Here is a 12,974-nt window from a genome sequence, read left to right as displayed (position 1 = left end):
TAATTTTTGTGAAAAAATCACTAAAATCAGATTTTCTCTCTTATTAAATGGTCAATATATTAGCTTTTCTTTAAATTCATATCCTTATATAAAGTCGTCATTTTACATAAAAATCAGAAATATTTTATAATTTGAATCATAAAAAAAATAATCAACATTTTTTCAAAATGTAAGAAAATTAGAGGAAATGCGGGCTACGCAATATCAATTTTAGTATAAATATTTATTCCAATTTAGTAGTATAAGCTGATAGACCTTCTGATATTCTATCATTTCATAGAAGAATAGAATCTTCAAATCTTAAATAAATGTCTACAGAACTACAAAGAGCTACACTTATTTTTATCATCCTTTACGTTGAGGAAAAAGGTAGTGACCTTGACCTTACCTTTATGCGAAAACAAAAAGGTCAAATTTGATTAAATTGATAGAATCATTTGGTAATATGATCCGTTTGACTGTGTAAAATTTCATGAATTTCTTATGATAAGAAATATGTTTGATAACGAGAAGACTCCTTCCTTAAACAGTTAATTTTTGTGAGCTTCCAGGTGTCTATACATATGGAGGGTAATCGTGTTCAAAAATCCAGACATGTAAACTTGTAAATCCGAATATGCAATTTTGTAGGTGTGTGAGCCTGAATATGAATATGTGTAATTTTGATCGTGTAATCTATAAAAATTGGGCATAAACACATAAGGTTTGACTCAGTTCCTTCGCATGTTGCATATCTTGCAGCTTTATTGTTTTCATTAGTTACATGTATATATAATTAAACCCTTTCAATTCGTAGTTTCTGCATTTGTACATGTATCTTCAGGATCGGCAATAGCACATCTGACATGATCAAAGTTGACAAATGTAAAGTCTACACGTTTGTCGAATTTTGACATGACCTTATATGGCAACTGCCTTGCTGCGGGAAAAGGCATGCCGTAATCGCCGGATTGGACAAAAAATAAACACAATACTCAGCTAAACTGTCAATCAGCTTTTAATGAACTACTCCTTTTCTATCGAAAAATTATTGAGGTATGATTAAAACTGGACCAAACAGGAAGAGGTTCATGTATATGAAAATCGTTGCCGATGTGACGAATGCGCTAATTTCTGTAATAAAATTCTCGTGGTATGATACGAGAAGGGTTAGAAAGAAATCCCTAATATCTTATTTTTCTTAAATAATTTGACATGTGATTTAAAATGGAATATAAATTAATGCGTACTCTTTTCTAGAAATGAGACGGATCAAGAAATTTCCTTAGGAGGTAAATATATTTTGAGCGGCATGGGGTTCGGAGACCCCCGTGAGGTCCTATGTAGCTCCATTGCTTCTGAATTCTAAGAATTTTGAAAGAGAATTTTTAACCGGGTTTTCCAAATATTGAAATAGTGAAAATGGCGGGCTGGTGAGTGGCTGCCAAAAAAGGTACCCTTATTGTACCGATAACTCTTCGTACAGTTTCCAAAATATAATATGAACTAGGAAGTTGTTTTTTTTCAGATTTATTATACATATATTAGAGGTATGCAAATTGCTACTTTTTTAAAATATCAAAATGATTATGGTGTGCAAATGAAAGATATATAATAAAACAATCTAAAACTGTTATAAATGAAACGAAGTTTCATAATAATTAATTAAAGCACTAAGTATTGTTATAAATTGAAAGGTTTTGAAGAAAAAGTAAGGGTATACTAGTATGTTTATGTTTTTGTGATTATGTTTTTTCTTCGGAAATTGGATTTCTGAAAGTAAGGAACAGGGTGGGTCAAATGAATTTGATCGTATATGAACTGGTAGAGTTTTAATTATAAAATATTTTAAAATATATACTGTTTTGATTATAATTTTACAAAATTAAGTAGCTGCTTTATAGTAAACAGTACGTGTTCACAAGTGACTGTAAAGCTGTATTATATGTATTAATAGCTCTCCGGAAATTTTTTATCAACCAACTTCCCAAAGTGAATCTGTATTGAACCGACATTCAGGACGTCATACTCATATCCCGTAATAATTGCTTGAAATAAAAAAAATGCCAGTTTTCACCAGCATAATAGGCATAATAGGCTTTTTTCCTTATATATTGCCGACAATGCAAAATGAAACATTTTTAGCAATAATTTATACACATTTTAATTTAACGACAGTTAACCTTATATTTTGGAATATTTTTTTTATTCATCTTTAAAGGGGGTGTCGCTTCTTATGTCTCATATTAATCAAAATCTCAAAACCAATGTCTTTAAATAGGTTTTTTGTTTCTTATCGATAACTTTGCAACTCAGTTATTTAGTTGACCAGCGAGCCGACCCCGTGAAATTTTTCAAGGGTGGGGTGGGGGTTCTTGTCCCAACTTTGTGGTAGCGATAAGGAGGCTTTTGGAGATATTTTCCTCATTTAACCGAGCTCTATACGTAATTTGTTGCATGTACTCTAATAAAAATGCGTGTATATCTATATACATGTATTTTTAAACAAAGCCATTATATGTAATTTTCCCAGTTCTAAGAAGATATCTGAAGCCGATCGAATTCTTCACTCACATCTTTTATACATTCTCTTAATAAAATTAACACCTATCTCATAATTTATTTTTCCGAAAAATAATACTTTCTAAGATCTAAGAAATGTTGTTATTCAGAGATAATATGATTATAGGCCTACATAATATACTTTTTTTATTTATCCCGTCCCTATTCCGGCGATTACGGCATGCCTTTACCTGCAGCTAGCCTTTTTCTATCGTGACGTCACTGTTTCCATATACGGTCATGTCAAAATTCGACAAACTTGTAGACTTTACATTTGACGATTTGTAACATTTCAGCCGTGATATTTCAGAAGACGGAAGTACAATTGCAGAGACTACATATGGAAAGTGTGTATTATAGTGGCAGGTTACATGTAAATAACAAACAGCTTTTTACAACTGCAATTAAGCATCTGTAGAAAAAATTAGATTGAAGGCCTGCGGGATCAACTCTAAAGTGTTGATCTCTGAGTTTAATAGGTTATGCGATCAAAATTACAATAATTCATACTCACGCTAACACACCAGCACGATTGCATATTCGGATTTACAGGTTTACATGTCTGGATTTTTGAACACGATTACCCTCCATATATACAAGGACGACCTGTGTTAAAATGACTTTGAGCAAAATTCGCATATTAAGGATTCTTCTTCATCATGAACTTCCTCTGAATGATCAATTTCTATCTCCATCTACAAAGCAGTTTTGGACTAATTTAAAACATTTGATCAAAAGATTTATCAATATACACTGTTGAAAGTCTGTACCTACCGTGTGCTGTGCTAACCAAGCTCTATACATGATAATCTAGAATCCAAGACAATATAAAGAGCTACATTATCAAAATAAATAAGCATTAAACATTTTCCATTGATATTATGCACTAGTCTCTGCAAGAAATACCGATTGTATACACCCCTTGTACAACACGTTGTATACACCCCGTGTACAACATCACTTTTTCGCAAATATTTCTGTATTCGATTGATTTTATTCACAGAAAATTTATGAATAATCAAACACTGATGGTATGTAATTGTTAGTAACAAAACAGTGATGATAAACGGAACATTTGTCCAGATATTTGATCATTAACGTACGTCAGGGTCAAACTCACCCTGACAGTCGCAATTGTGTTGAGGTGTTTGAGAAAACTAGAACATGTACAATGGAATAAAACGTGTCTATGCATTCCGTAATTCATGCTTTCTTCCGTAAGCATACTCTTTTTGGCAAAATAAGTCCTTTAATTGAATAATTGGACAAATATCGTACCTTCGACACCGTTTTCTCGCTTCGGAAGCCTACACCCCGTGTACAACATAACATACACCCCGCATGTTGTGTTATACGTGGTGGTAAATGAAAAACCATTTACGCGACGTGGTGTGCTGTCGACCATAAACGGACTGTATGACCCCTTAGGATTTGCTATGCCTGTCACCATTGCAGGAAAGTTACTCCTTCGAGAGGCTATGAACCAGCCATTAGATTGGGACCAACCACTACCTGAGGAATTTCGCAGCAAATTCCAACTCTGGAAGAATGACCTAGGCTCATTAGAAGGAGTGAACATTCCTAGAACTTACTCGATGGATGCATCATCTGACAGGAACTTGTTTATCTTCACAGACGCTTCTGAATTGGCTATCGCTGCAGTGGCTTACATTGTCACTGTCGACAACAGCAGTAAACGTCATTTTGGATTCGTACTTGGAAAGACCAAGGTAGCTCCTAAACATGGCCATACCATCCCTCGTCTCGAGCTGTGTGCTGCTGTTCTAGGAACGGAAATTTATGACGTCATCAAGGATGAACTGGAAGTAGAATTTCGTCAAGTGAAATTCTTTACTGATAGCAAGGTCGTCTTAGGTTATATTGGAAACGAGACCAAGCGGTTTTACACGTACGTCAGGAACCGTGTTGACAGGATACGGAAGTCATCAAGTCCTGAACAGTGGGGATACGTACCGACCGCACAGAATCCAGCAGATGAGCCCACAAGATCCATTTCAGCTGGAAGTCTGCAAGAGAGCAAGTGGCTAAATGGTCCTAGTGGTTCATTCTCCAGACAAGCAGAGGAAAGTTACCAGGAGTTTCCATTAGTTGACCCTGACGAGGACAAGGAGATTAGAACTCTGAAAACCGATTTAGTGGATCATGTTGCAGAGAAAACCCGTCCACTGTCTGATCACTTTGAGAAGTTTTCGACGTGGAAAAGTCTTACCAGAGCCTTCCATACCTTGATAGGATTCGTTCGCTCAAAAATCGCAACCAAGAGTCAGTCACGTACACCTGAAGAAGATGCCAAACTAACAGTCATCAGAGTAGTCCAGAGAGATTACTTCTCAAAGGAAATTGCAGCCATAAGAGATAAATTACCACTTCCGAGATCTAGCACCATCTTGGAACTCTCTCCTTACCTGGATGACGACGGACTTCTTCGTGTTGGTGGACGCATACGGGAGTCAAAACTGTCCATGCTGCAGACAAACCCTGTCATCATTCCAAAACATCACATTTCCGTCTTGATCGTCCGTCATTTTCATGAAAAAATCAGTCACCAAGGGCGTCAATTGACTGAAGCGGCTGTCAGAAGTGCAGGATTTTGGTTGATTGGTGGACGAAGGTTTGTGAATTCCTGTATTCATCACTGTGTGATATGTCGAAAACTGCGAGGACGTCGTGAGGAGCAGAAGATGGCTGACCTTCCATTTGATCGTTTGGACCCAGCACCCCCATTCACTTACATTGGGATAGATGTCTTTGGTCCGTGGACAATAGCCACTCGTAAGACTCGCGGAGGAGAAGTCAACTCAAAGCGATGGGCCTTACTGTTCACTTGCCTCGTTGTGCGCGCTGTGCACATTGAACTGTTGGAGGAGATGTCGTCTTCCAGTTTCATCAATGCTCTTAGACGATTTTGTGCAGTGAGAGGGGAAGTGAAAATTATTCACTCTGATCAAGGGACAAACTTTGTTGGCTCTACTAAGGACTTGAACGCGAATGTCATCAGAGTAGACGACAGACCCATACAGAGGTACCTTATTGATCACAGCATCAACTGGGTTTTTAACCCACCTCATGCCTCACATATGGGAGGGGCATGGGAGAGAATGATAGGAGTGGCAAGACGCATACTGGATTCTCTCTTGCTGGGTGTGAAGAACCTGACGCACGACGTACTTGCGACACTTATGGCAGAAGTTTCATCCATCGTGAATGCTAGACCCCTCACACCTATGTCTTACGACCCTGAATGTCCATGTCCACTTACCCCAGCAATGCTTCTTACTATGAAGACTGATCAGACAGTGAGATCATTTCAGCTGGACGACTTCAATAAGAAGGACATCTACAAGAAACAGTGGAGGTGTGTGCAGTACATAGCAGATCAGTTTTGGGCTCGTTGGCGAGTTGAATACCTTCCATCTCTTCAAGTGCGTTCCAAGTGGAAACAAGAGTCTAAGAATCTCCAAGAGGGTGATGTCGTGCTTCTCGCCGATAAATCTACATACCGAAACGAATGGCCAGTCGGAAGAATCGTCAAAGCTCATCCAAGTTCCGATAATCGCGTTCGCAAGGTTGATGTGCGCGTCGGCAGTGACAAGAGAACATTTACTCGACCCACAAGTGACATTGTGTTACTTTGCAGGAAAGATTGTGAAAGTGAATGAACATGTTCTGTATTGTATGCATGTGTAATAGAAACATTACATTTTCTTGTTTATTTGTTGATATTAGGTGATATTATTAATATCAGACGGGGAGTGTTGTGTAACGTGCATTGATTTTGTATTGAATGTATTTTCTGATGCTGCGGCGATTAGCATCACCCGTATTTTTGGGTTATTTTAGGCAATTAGTGTGCCCCGCATTGTTATTAGTACGTTTCCGGTTCTGTGAGCATGGTCGCTTGAGTTTGGTAGATGTTTCGGTGCCACGATGTAAGTTCTAACCTTTTATTTCGTGCATATGATTGTACACATATGATTGTTTGCATACATGAAATAAGCTTATCATTTATGAAGTGAAAGTACAGAATATATTGATATTTTCGACAATATGTAGGGAAAATTGTTTACTGTTTTATTTTCGCGCCAAGTGTTAGTGCCACTAAACCTTTCATAAAAACATGTTATATTAAGCATTTATCAATGACAGAATTGAATGAATATAACTGAATATTGCTTCTTATTCTATGATAGTTCTGGAGAGTGTCAGTTTGATGTTGTTTGGTCAAATTTATAGCATTTTTATACGTCGATCGTCAGTCTACTCGGTCTACATAGTACTTGATCTTGAGTCTTGTATATTGTATCTATATAACAGTACTCTACTGACTTGTGTCATATATTCTCATAATAAGCATAGGAATTCGATGTTTATTATATGCACGGCTCCCTTCACGTGCGTTTACATCTGTACATGTGTGTTCAAGAAATAATGTTGATTTTGTGACACCTGTGTAATTTCTGTTTTTATGTTTGTTTCAGCTTTTTACCATTTCCATTAGACATAATAAACTGGTCTGCCAGAACCCTGGTGTTTTTTGAACTGTCTAATCTGGGTTTAGCTTGGCTGCGTCTGGGCAGCTACAATGATAATGACCCAAAAAACATTTGAGCAAACTCAAGGTCATTGGAAAGAAATCATTCATCTGTGTCAGGTCAATCCCTTTCTCAAGAAGAGACTGGTGAAAAATGTATAATTCCTGTATAGGCCATATCTGGTATTGGAATATGATGAGAAGGTAAAGTTTGACAAACATACAAAAAATACTGCCTTGTGTATTCCTGATTGTAAGATTTGGTCAGTTTTTGCACGTTCAAGGTCACTAAAAAAATGGTGCATCCAACACTCTTTAGTATGGAAATAATTGAGTTTTTAAATTTTCTTAACGGGGGTATCATTTGTGAGCTGCTCACAGTACCTCTAGTTTTTATCCACAACGATGATTTTTTAATGCACAGACATGTATGAAATTCCTTGACAGGTCTGTGTATGGGCTATTATGCTAAAGTAACTGTTAAGGTCTGTAGGGCTTTCTGTCATTATGTTGTGTGTTTTATCAGGATTTTGAGTGCTTTTATTGTGATGTGCTTCTGTTTTAGCTGCAATCATGAGGCCTTCTAAACAGTCTAGTTGTTTGGGGCATACATCCAAAAATATCAAATACAGTCCATAAATTAAATCGGCTATACTGCGTATATGTCAACATCACAAGTTCAATTTGTCAGCAGTCCTTACTGACCTTGAATGTTTTTATTTTTTGGACAGCCAATTGACGAATTTAAATAAGAATTTTTTATGCTTTTTTCTTTAATGATGTTTTACTGATAGAACGAGATAAGATCGCTTATTTACTCCAATATTCATGTTATCAGGCCAATTCAAACTCAAGACGTCAGTCCCATAAAAGCACGCGAGATCTGTCATGGCGGCAGAAAAAGGTCGACTGGTGCATGTAAACATGCTGGTGTGTTTTATCTGGTTTTGATTTATATACGGTTAGTTTGTTGAACACCAATTAAAAATCATTTATCTAAGGGAATTTTAAGACAAAAACGATCATTTCAAACCGAAGTCAGGCTGCATTAAAAAATTTACGGGGATCAAATGGAATTATAGCCCTCCAGAAAACTTTAAATTAAACTTTAAAAAATTTAAAAATCGGGAAAAGCTACATAATTGCAGCTACCTTTGTTATTGTGTGATGTTTGTTGTATTTTTATCAAGAATTAATAGTGTTATTTTGTCGATATGAAATGTTTTATGTATTTATCTGATGTGCTTTTGTCGTTTTGCGGTGTGCTTTTGTCATCATGTGACGTACTATGTTGGATGTTCATTCACATTTAAATTTTATGCTGTTTTCATTATGAAATGTTCTCCTTCATAATTATTTAATAATAATAATAATGTGATTTCGTGCCTTTGTCTGTATTTAACACTCTGGTTGATTTCTCCTAATATCATGCTCATCTATAATCATTAAAGCATATCCAAAATCATTTATGCGCGCTGCAAACATCTTTTTATGATGCTCAAACTTCGCTATGATGATAGTCATACGAAGATTATTCGAATAATACTTATATCATGAAAATAAAAACTTTAAAAAACGATTAGTTTAACTTAAGGTCAAGATCTAGTAAATAAAAAGGTGCCTACAGGTTCATAAAATTTAAGATATAAAATCCTCCATTGATGCTTCATAACAAGAGCTTTGTTTGACAGGGTTTACCGCTAAATGTTTGGTAAACACAATGAAAAATAATGTTTTCATCACTGTCATTTTCAATGAAATATGAAGAAATTATGGTACAAATTTCGGAGTTTTGTCAACTTATAAAATATATCTAGAATGCCTGCAGTCTCCCCAAAAACGAAATTAAACAAGCTCTTGACCTCCTCTTTTAAATGATGTTAAATTGAATATAGGTATTGGGATTACTATTCTCACGATTTAACTTAGAATATCAAAAAATTATTTTATTTTCTACATAAATACTTAAGAGCCGTAAAGTACGAAAAAAAGATTTTTTACATTAATTATGACGTCATGAGTGTTCTAGCACTAGAGAGACATTCTGGAATCATTAACTAGACCTCAAAGCAAACTACGTCAAATGCGAGTAGTTTTAAAACGTAACATTGGTTGTAATTTTGTTTTTAGTTTTTATCCCAACAAATGCTGATTTTTTCGTAGAGTCTTTTATCCTATATTTATTATGTCTTTTTTTCTCAATTTATTTTTACAAAATCCACTGCCTCATTGTTATCATTGCAAACACAGTTGTATATAATCCTCTATTAAGATTGGTCTAAGCTGCATGGATGCTACTTAACCTTCTTCCACTTTCATTTTCGTGTTACTTGTACTGCCATCATTTGATCGGGGATCAGCAAAGTCTAATGTTTTACGGGGTTAACGCTCAGATTAGCATTGGGTTATTATATCATAAGTGCGGAAACTTGGAAGAAAAAGTGCATGGTTCATGCAAGGCATATATATGTAAAATGCGATTAAAATTATCTTAATTTTGTTAAAAATACTTAGCTGCTTATCTTGGTATCATGAAATTACCAATGTATTTTTATGGAGGCTTGATGGTCAGCAAATTAATCACAGATCCAAGTAAAATTTTTAAGATATGATTTGTTTAGCTTTATTGTATAAATTAGTTTTACGTAAGAAAAAATCAATATTTTCTTTCAAATTTTCATATTTTCCTATATTTTTATATAAAGCTCTTCTTCCAAAGGAGATCAATACAGTCCAATCTAAGAATGGCCATGACCATCGAGCCCTTTTATATGGTTTTATATATTCATTTCTTTTGACGAGTTGTCAGAGCTACATGTACATGTCAGTGTAATAATGAGAATTAAAAAAAAATTTCACTTTCATTTGTAATTGTTTTCTTTTTTTAATACAGTAGTTATTAAGTCTATTAACAGTTAAACATTTTCAAAAACGATTTGCAAAACTATTTTACCAGATATATAATTATTTAAGTTAGATTTCCTTTTCAAACTAAGTAATAATTAAGTTACGTTTGTTTGGGGTGTTTTTATACCCCCGCTCCGAAGGAGAGGGGGTATACTGTTTTACTCTTGTGCGTCTGTCTGTCTGTCCGTCCTTCCGTCTGTCTGTCTGTCTGTCCGACCGTAACAAAAAATTTTGTCGCATTTATCTCAGCAACTATTTATCGCAGATGTTTGAAATTTTAACACAGTGTTTATTAAGGCATGCCATATCGTAGGATATATTTTTGTACCAATCAGACGTCAACTTCCTGTTAAATGACGACTTTGCTTATGTTTTACCCAAAATTTCCAAACAAATTTTTGTCAAAGATTTCTCAGCAACTGTTTATCGTAGATGCTTGAAATTTTTACACAGTATTTGTATAGGCATGCCATATCGTGGGATATATTTTTGTACCAATCAGACGTCAACTTCCTGTTAAATGACGACTTTGCTTATTTTTTGCCAAAATTTTCAAACAAATTTCCGTCAAAGAATTCTCAGCAACTATTTATGGCAGATGCTTGAAATTTTAACACACTATTTGTTTTGGCATGCCATATTGTGGGATATATTTTTGTATCAATCGGACGTCAACTTCCTGTTAAATAATGACTGTTTATTTTTTGCCAAAATTTTCAAACAAATTTTCGTCAAAGATTTCTCAGCAGCTATTTATCGGAGATGCTTGAAATTTTTACACAGTGTTTGTTAGGGCATGCCATATCGTGGGATATATTTTTGTACCAATCGGACGTCATCTTCCTGTAAATTGAGTACTTTGTTTTATTTTAGCCAAAATTTTCAAACAAATTTTCCTCAAAGATTTCTCAACAGCTATTTATCGCAGATGCTTGATATTTTAACACACTATTTGTTTAGGCATGCCATATTGTGGGATATATTTCTGTACCAATCGGATGCCAGCTTACTGTTTAATGTTGACTGCTTATTTTGCATATTCACATCAGAGCGGGGGTATCACTAGTGAGCATTGGCTCACAGATATCTTGTTTATTATGCATCTATGTTGATTTTTTTTAAATGTCTCCGAGGCTATTGATTATTATTGGGGTTTTTATCTATAAAAATTTTAATAGGCAAAAATTAGGAGGAACTACCAAAAACATTACCCTTTAGTGATAGAGCAGGCAGTAAAAGTTCTGGAGCTCGTCTCTCAGAAAAGCTGCAGAAAAATTCAATGTCCACAAATCAACCTTGTATGACAGAGTGACAAAACGAGTGTCTCTCGATGCAAAGCCTGGGGGAAAGCCTGTGCTTTCAAATGAAATCGAAAAAGAATTATAAACAGTGTAACTGAAAGTGCCGAGAAGTCCTTCGGTTTATCGAGAAAACAACTTCTTCATTGAGCTAGGTTCTCTGTAAAAGGAACAAAAAAATACGGGTTTCAAAAGCTTCACACCAACTGAACACTGGTGGCAAGGTCCGAAAGCCCGAACACACTAGTGGAAAGGCACAGTACGTGTAAGAATGCTAAGTTGTTATGTAGTCGAGAAGTACTTTGAAGACCTATCTAGAATAATTGTAAATCTTGATTTCCAAGAGAAACCTGAAAAAATATGGAACTGCGATGAAACGGGTAAGCAGTTGTCATTGCCAGACGTAGCAGCAAGTCTGTTGTTGGCAGCACTGGCAATGACAGGTCAAATATCACAATCATGGCCTGCGTTAATACCCATGGGGATTCCATGGCCCCTCCCCCTATGCTAATGGTGAAGGGCAAGAATTAACAAGCATCCTGAGAGTATTGCATAAGCAAATGTCTATAAGTATACAAAGTTTCGGAAATAGGGCATTACTGATATTTTTTATTTCCGTTATAATAAATATAATTTGATTATTCCAACATTCTGTAACAATCTTAACATCTGCTGTTGTGTTCATTTAGAACTGGCATTTGAAGCCACCAATAAAGCAAGGTTATTTAAATTTTGACAGATTACTTTTATAGTCACTACATGTGTTCAATTCCATTCTGTTGAAATCATAACTAAATACAATGTAATCATTCAAACTATAAATATATGTTTGATTTCGTCAAATTAATGTCCATGCCAAATTTTTACAATATTTTCAGAAAAATTGTAATTTCTTTTTTTGGGCCCTGTATTTCTAAAAATCAAATGGCTTGTGACATGTGTCACAAGTAAAATAAATCATATATTAGGTCCTCGTCTTTATATCCATGTGGTATTTGGATGATTGACATTTCTAGTTTTTCAGGGGCCAAAATCCTTAAAAGGTATAGACTTTCGCCTATTTACACCAGCACAATCAATCTGCTATCAACGTGATACCCATTTTATATCGCGTGTTTTGTTAAAAAAAGTGTACATCATTTTTCTTTGAAATATGGCTTAAATGACCATGAAAAGTACTGCAAATGTCTATTATTATACACATATATAATTAGCATAACCATTGTTTAAAAGCGTACACAAATGCACAGGGGCCAAGCCCATTTTAACATTAATTTCAATGTAACCATAAATAAAGAAAGGAGTCGAACTTTGACCCAAATAAAAAACTACCAGCTCGCTTCAAAAGCCTAATAAATCAATTAATGTTTTAAACACTCGCAATATGCATGTATTTTTCAGAAAAGTAATGTCTGGGATACACTCATGCCGAATTTCAAGTTGATGGGTTTTAAAATAGCGGAGATATACGTCATTATTCTCTCAAAGTCGCCAGTTTATTTTTACTCGGACATTTACCGGTCCAGGGCTCACGATGGGATTTTGCCTTTGACAACCGCAGTATTGCAACAAGTCGAGAAACATTCGCACTAATCTTTGAAAATCTTACATCAATTGCACCCTACTTACATACAAAAAATATTAAATTTGTTGACGGTTTATAATAATGAAATTAT

At 35.3% G+C, this 12,974-nt stretch overlaps 1 protein-coding gene across 1 annotated transcript; it reads left to right on the top strand.

The window, feature by feature from the left end:
- Nucleotides 1-3,908: 3,908 nt before the first annotated feature.
- On the top strand, nt 3,909-7,084 carry LOC117684894 (uncharacterized). The gene is made up of 2 exons (XM_066071702.1): nt 3,909-6,491; nt 7,041-7,084. Exon 1 carries the CDS (start codon nt 3,978-3,980, stop codon nt 6,219-6,221), a length of 2,244 nt encoding a protein of 747 aa, XP_065927774.1. The 5' UTR covers nt 3,909-3,977; the 3' UTR covers nt 6,222-6,491; nt 7,041-7,084.
- Nucleotides 7,085-12,974: the final 5,890 nt, after the last annotated feature.

Source organism: Magallana gigas, chromosome 9, assembly GCF_963853765.1.
Source record: "Magallana gigas chromosome 9, xbMagGiga1.1, whole genome shotgun sequence".
In the NCBI taxonomy this organism is placed as follows: Eukaryota; Metazoa; Mollusca; class Bivalvia; order Ostreida; family Ostreidae; genus Magallana; species Magallana gigas.
Note: the sequence above shows the minus strand (reverse complement) of the source record. Positions and strands in the feature narration are given on the sequence as shown.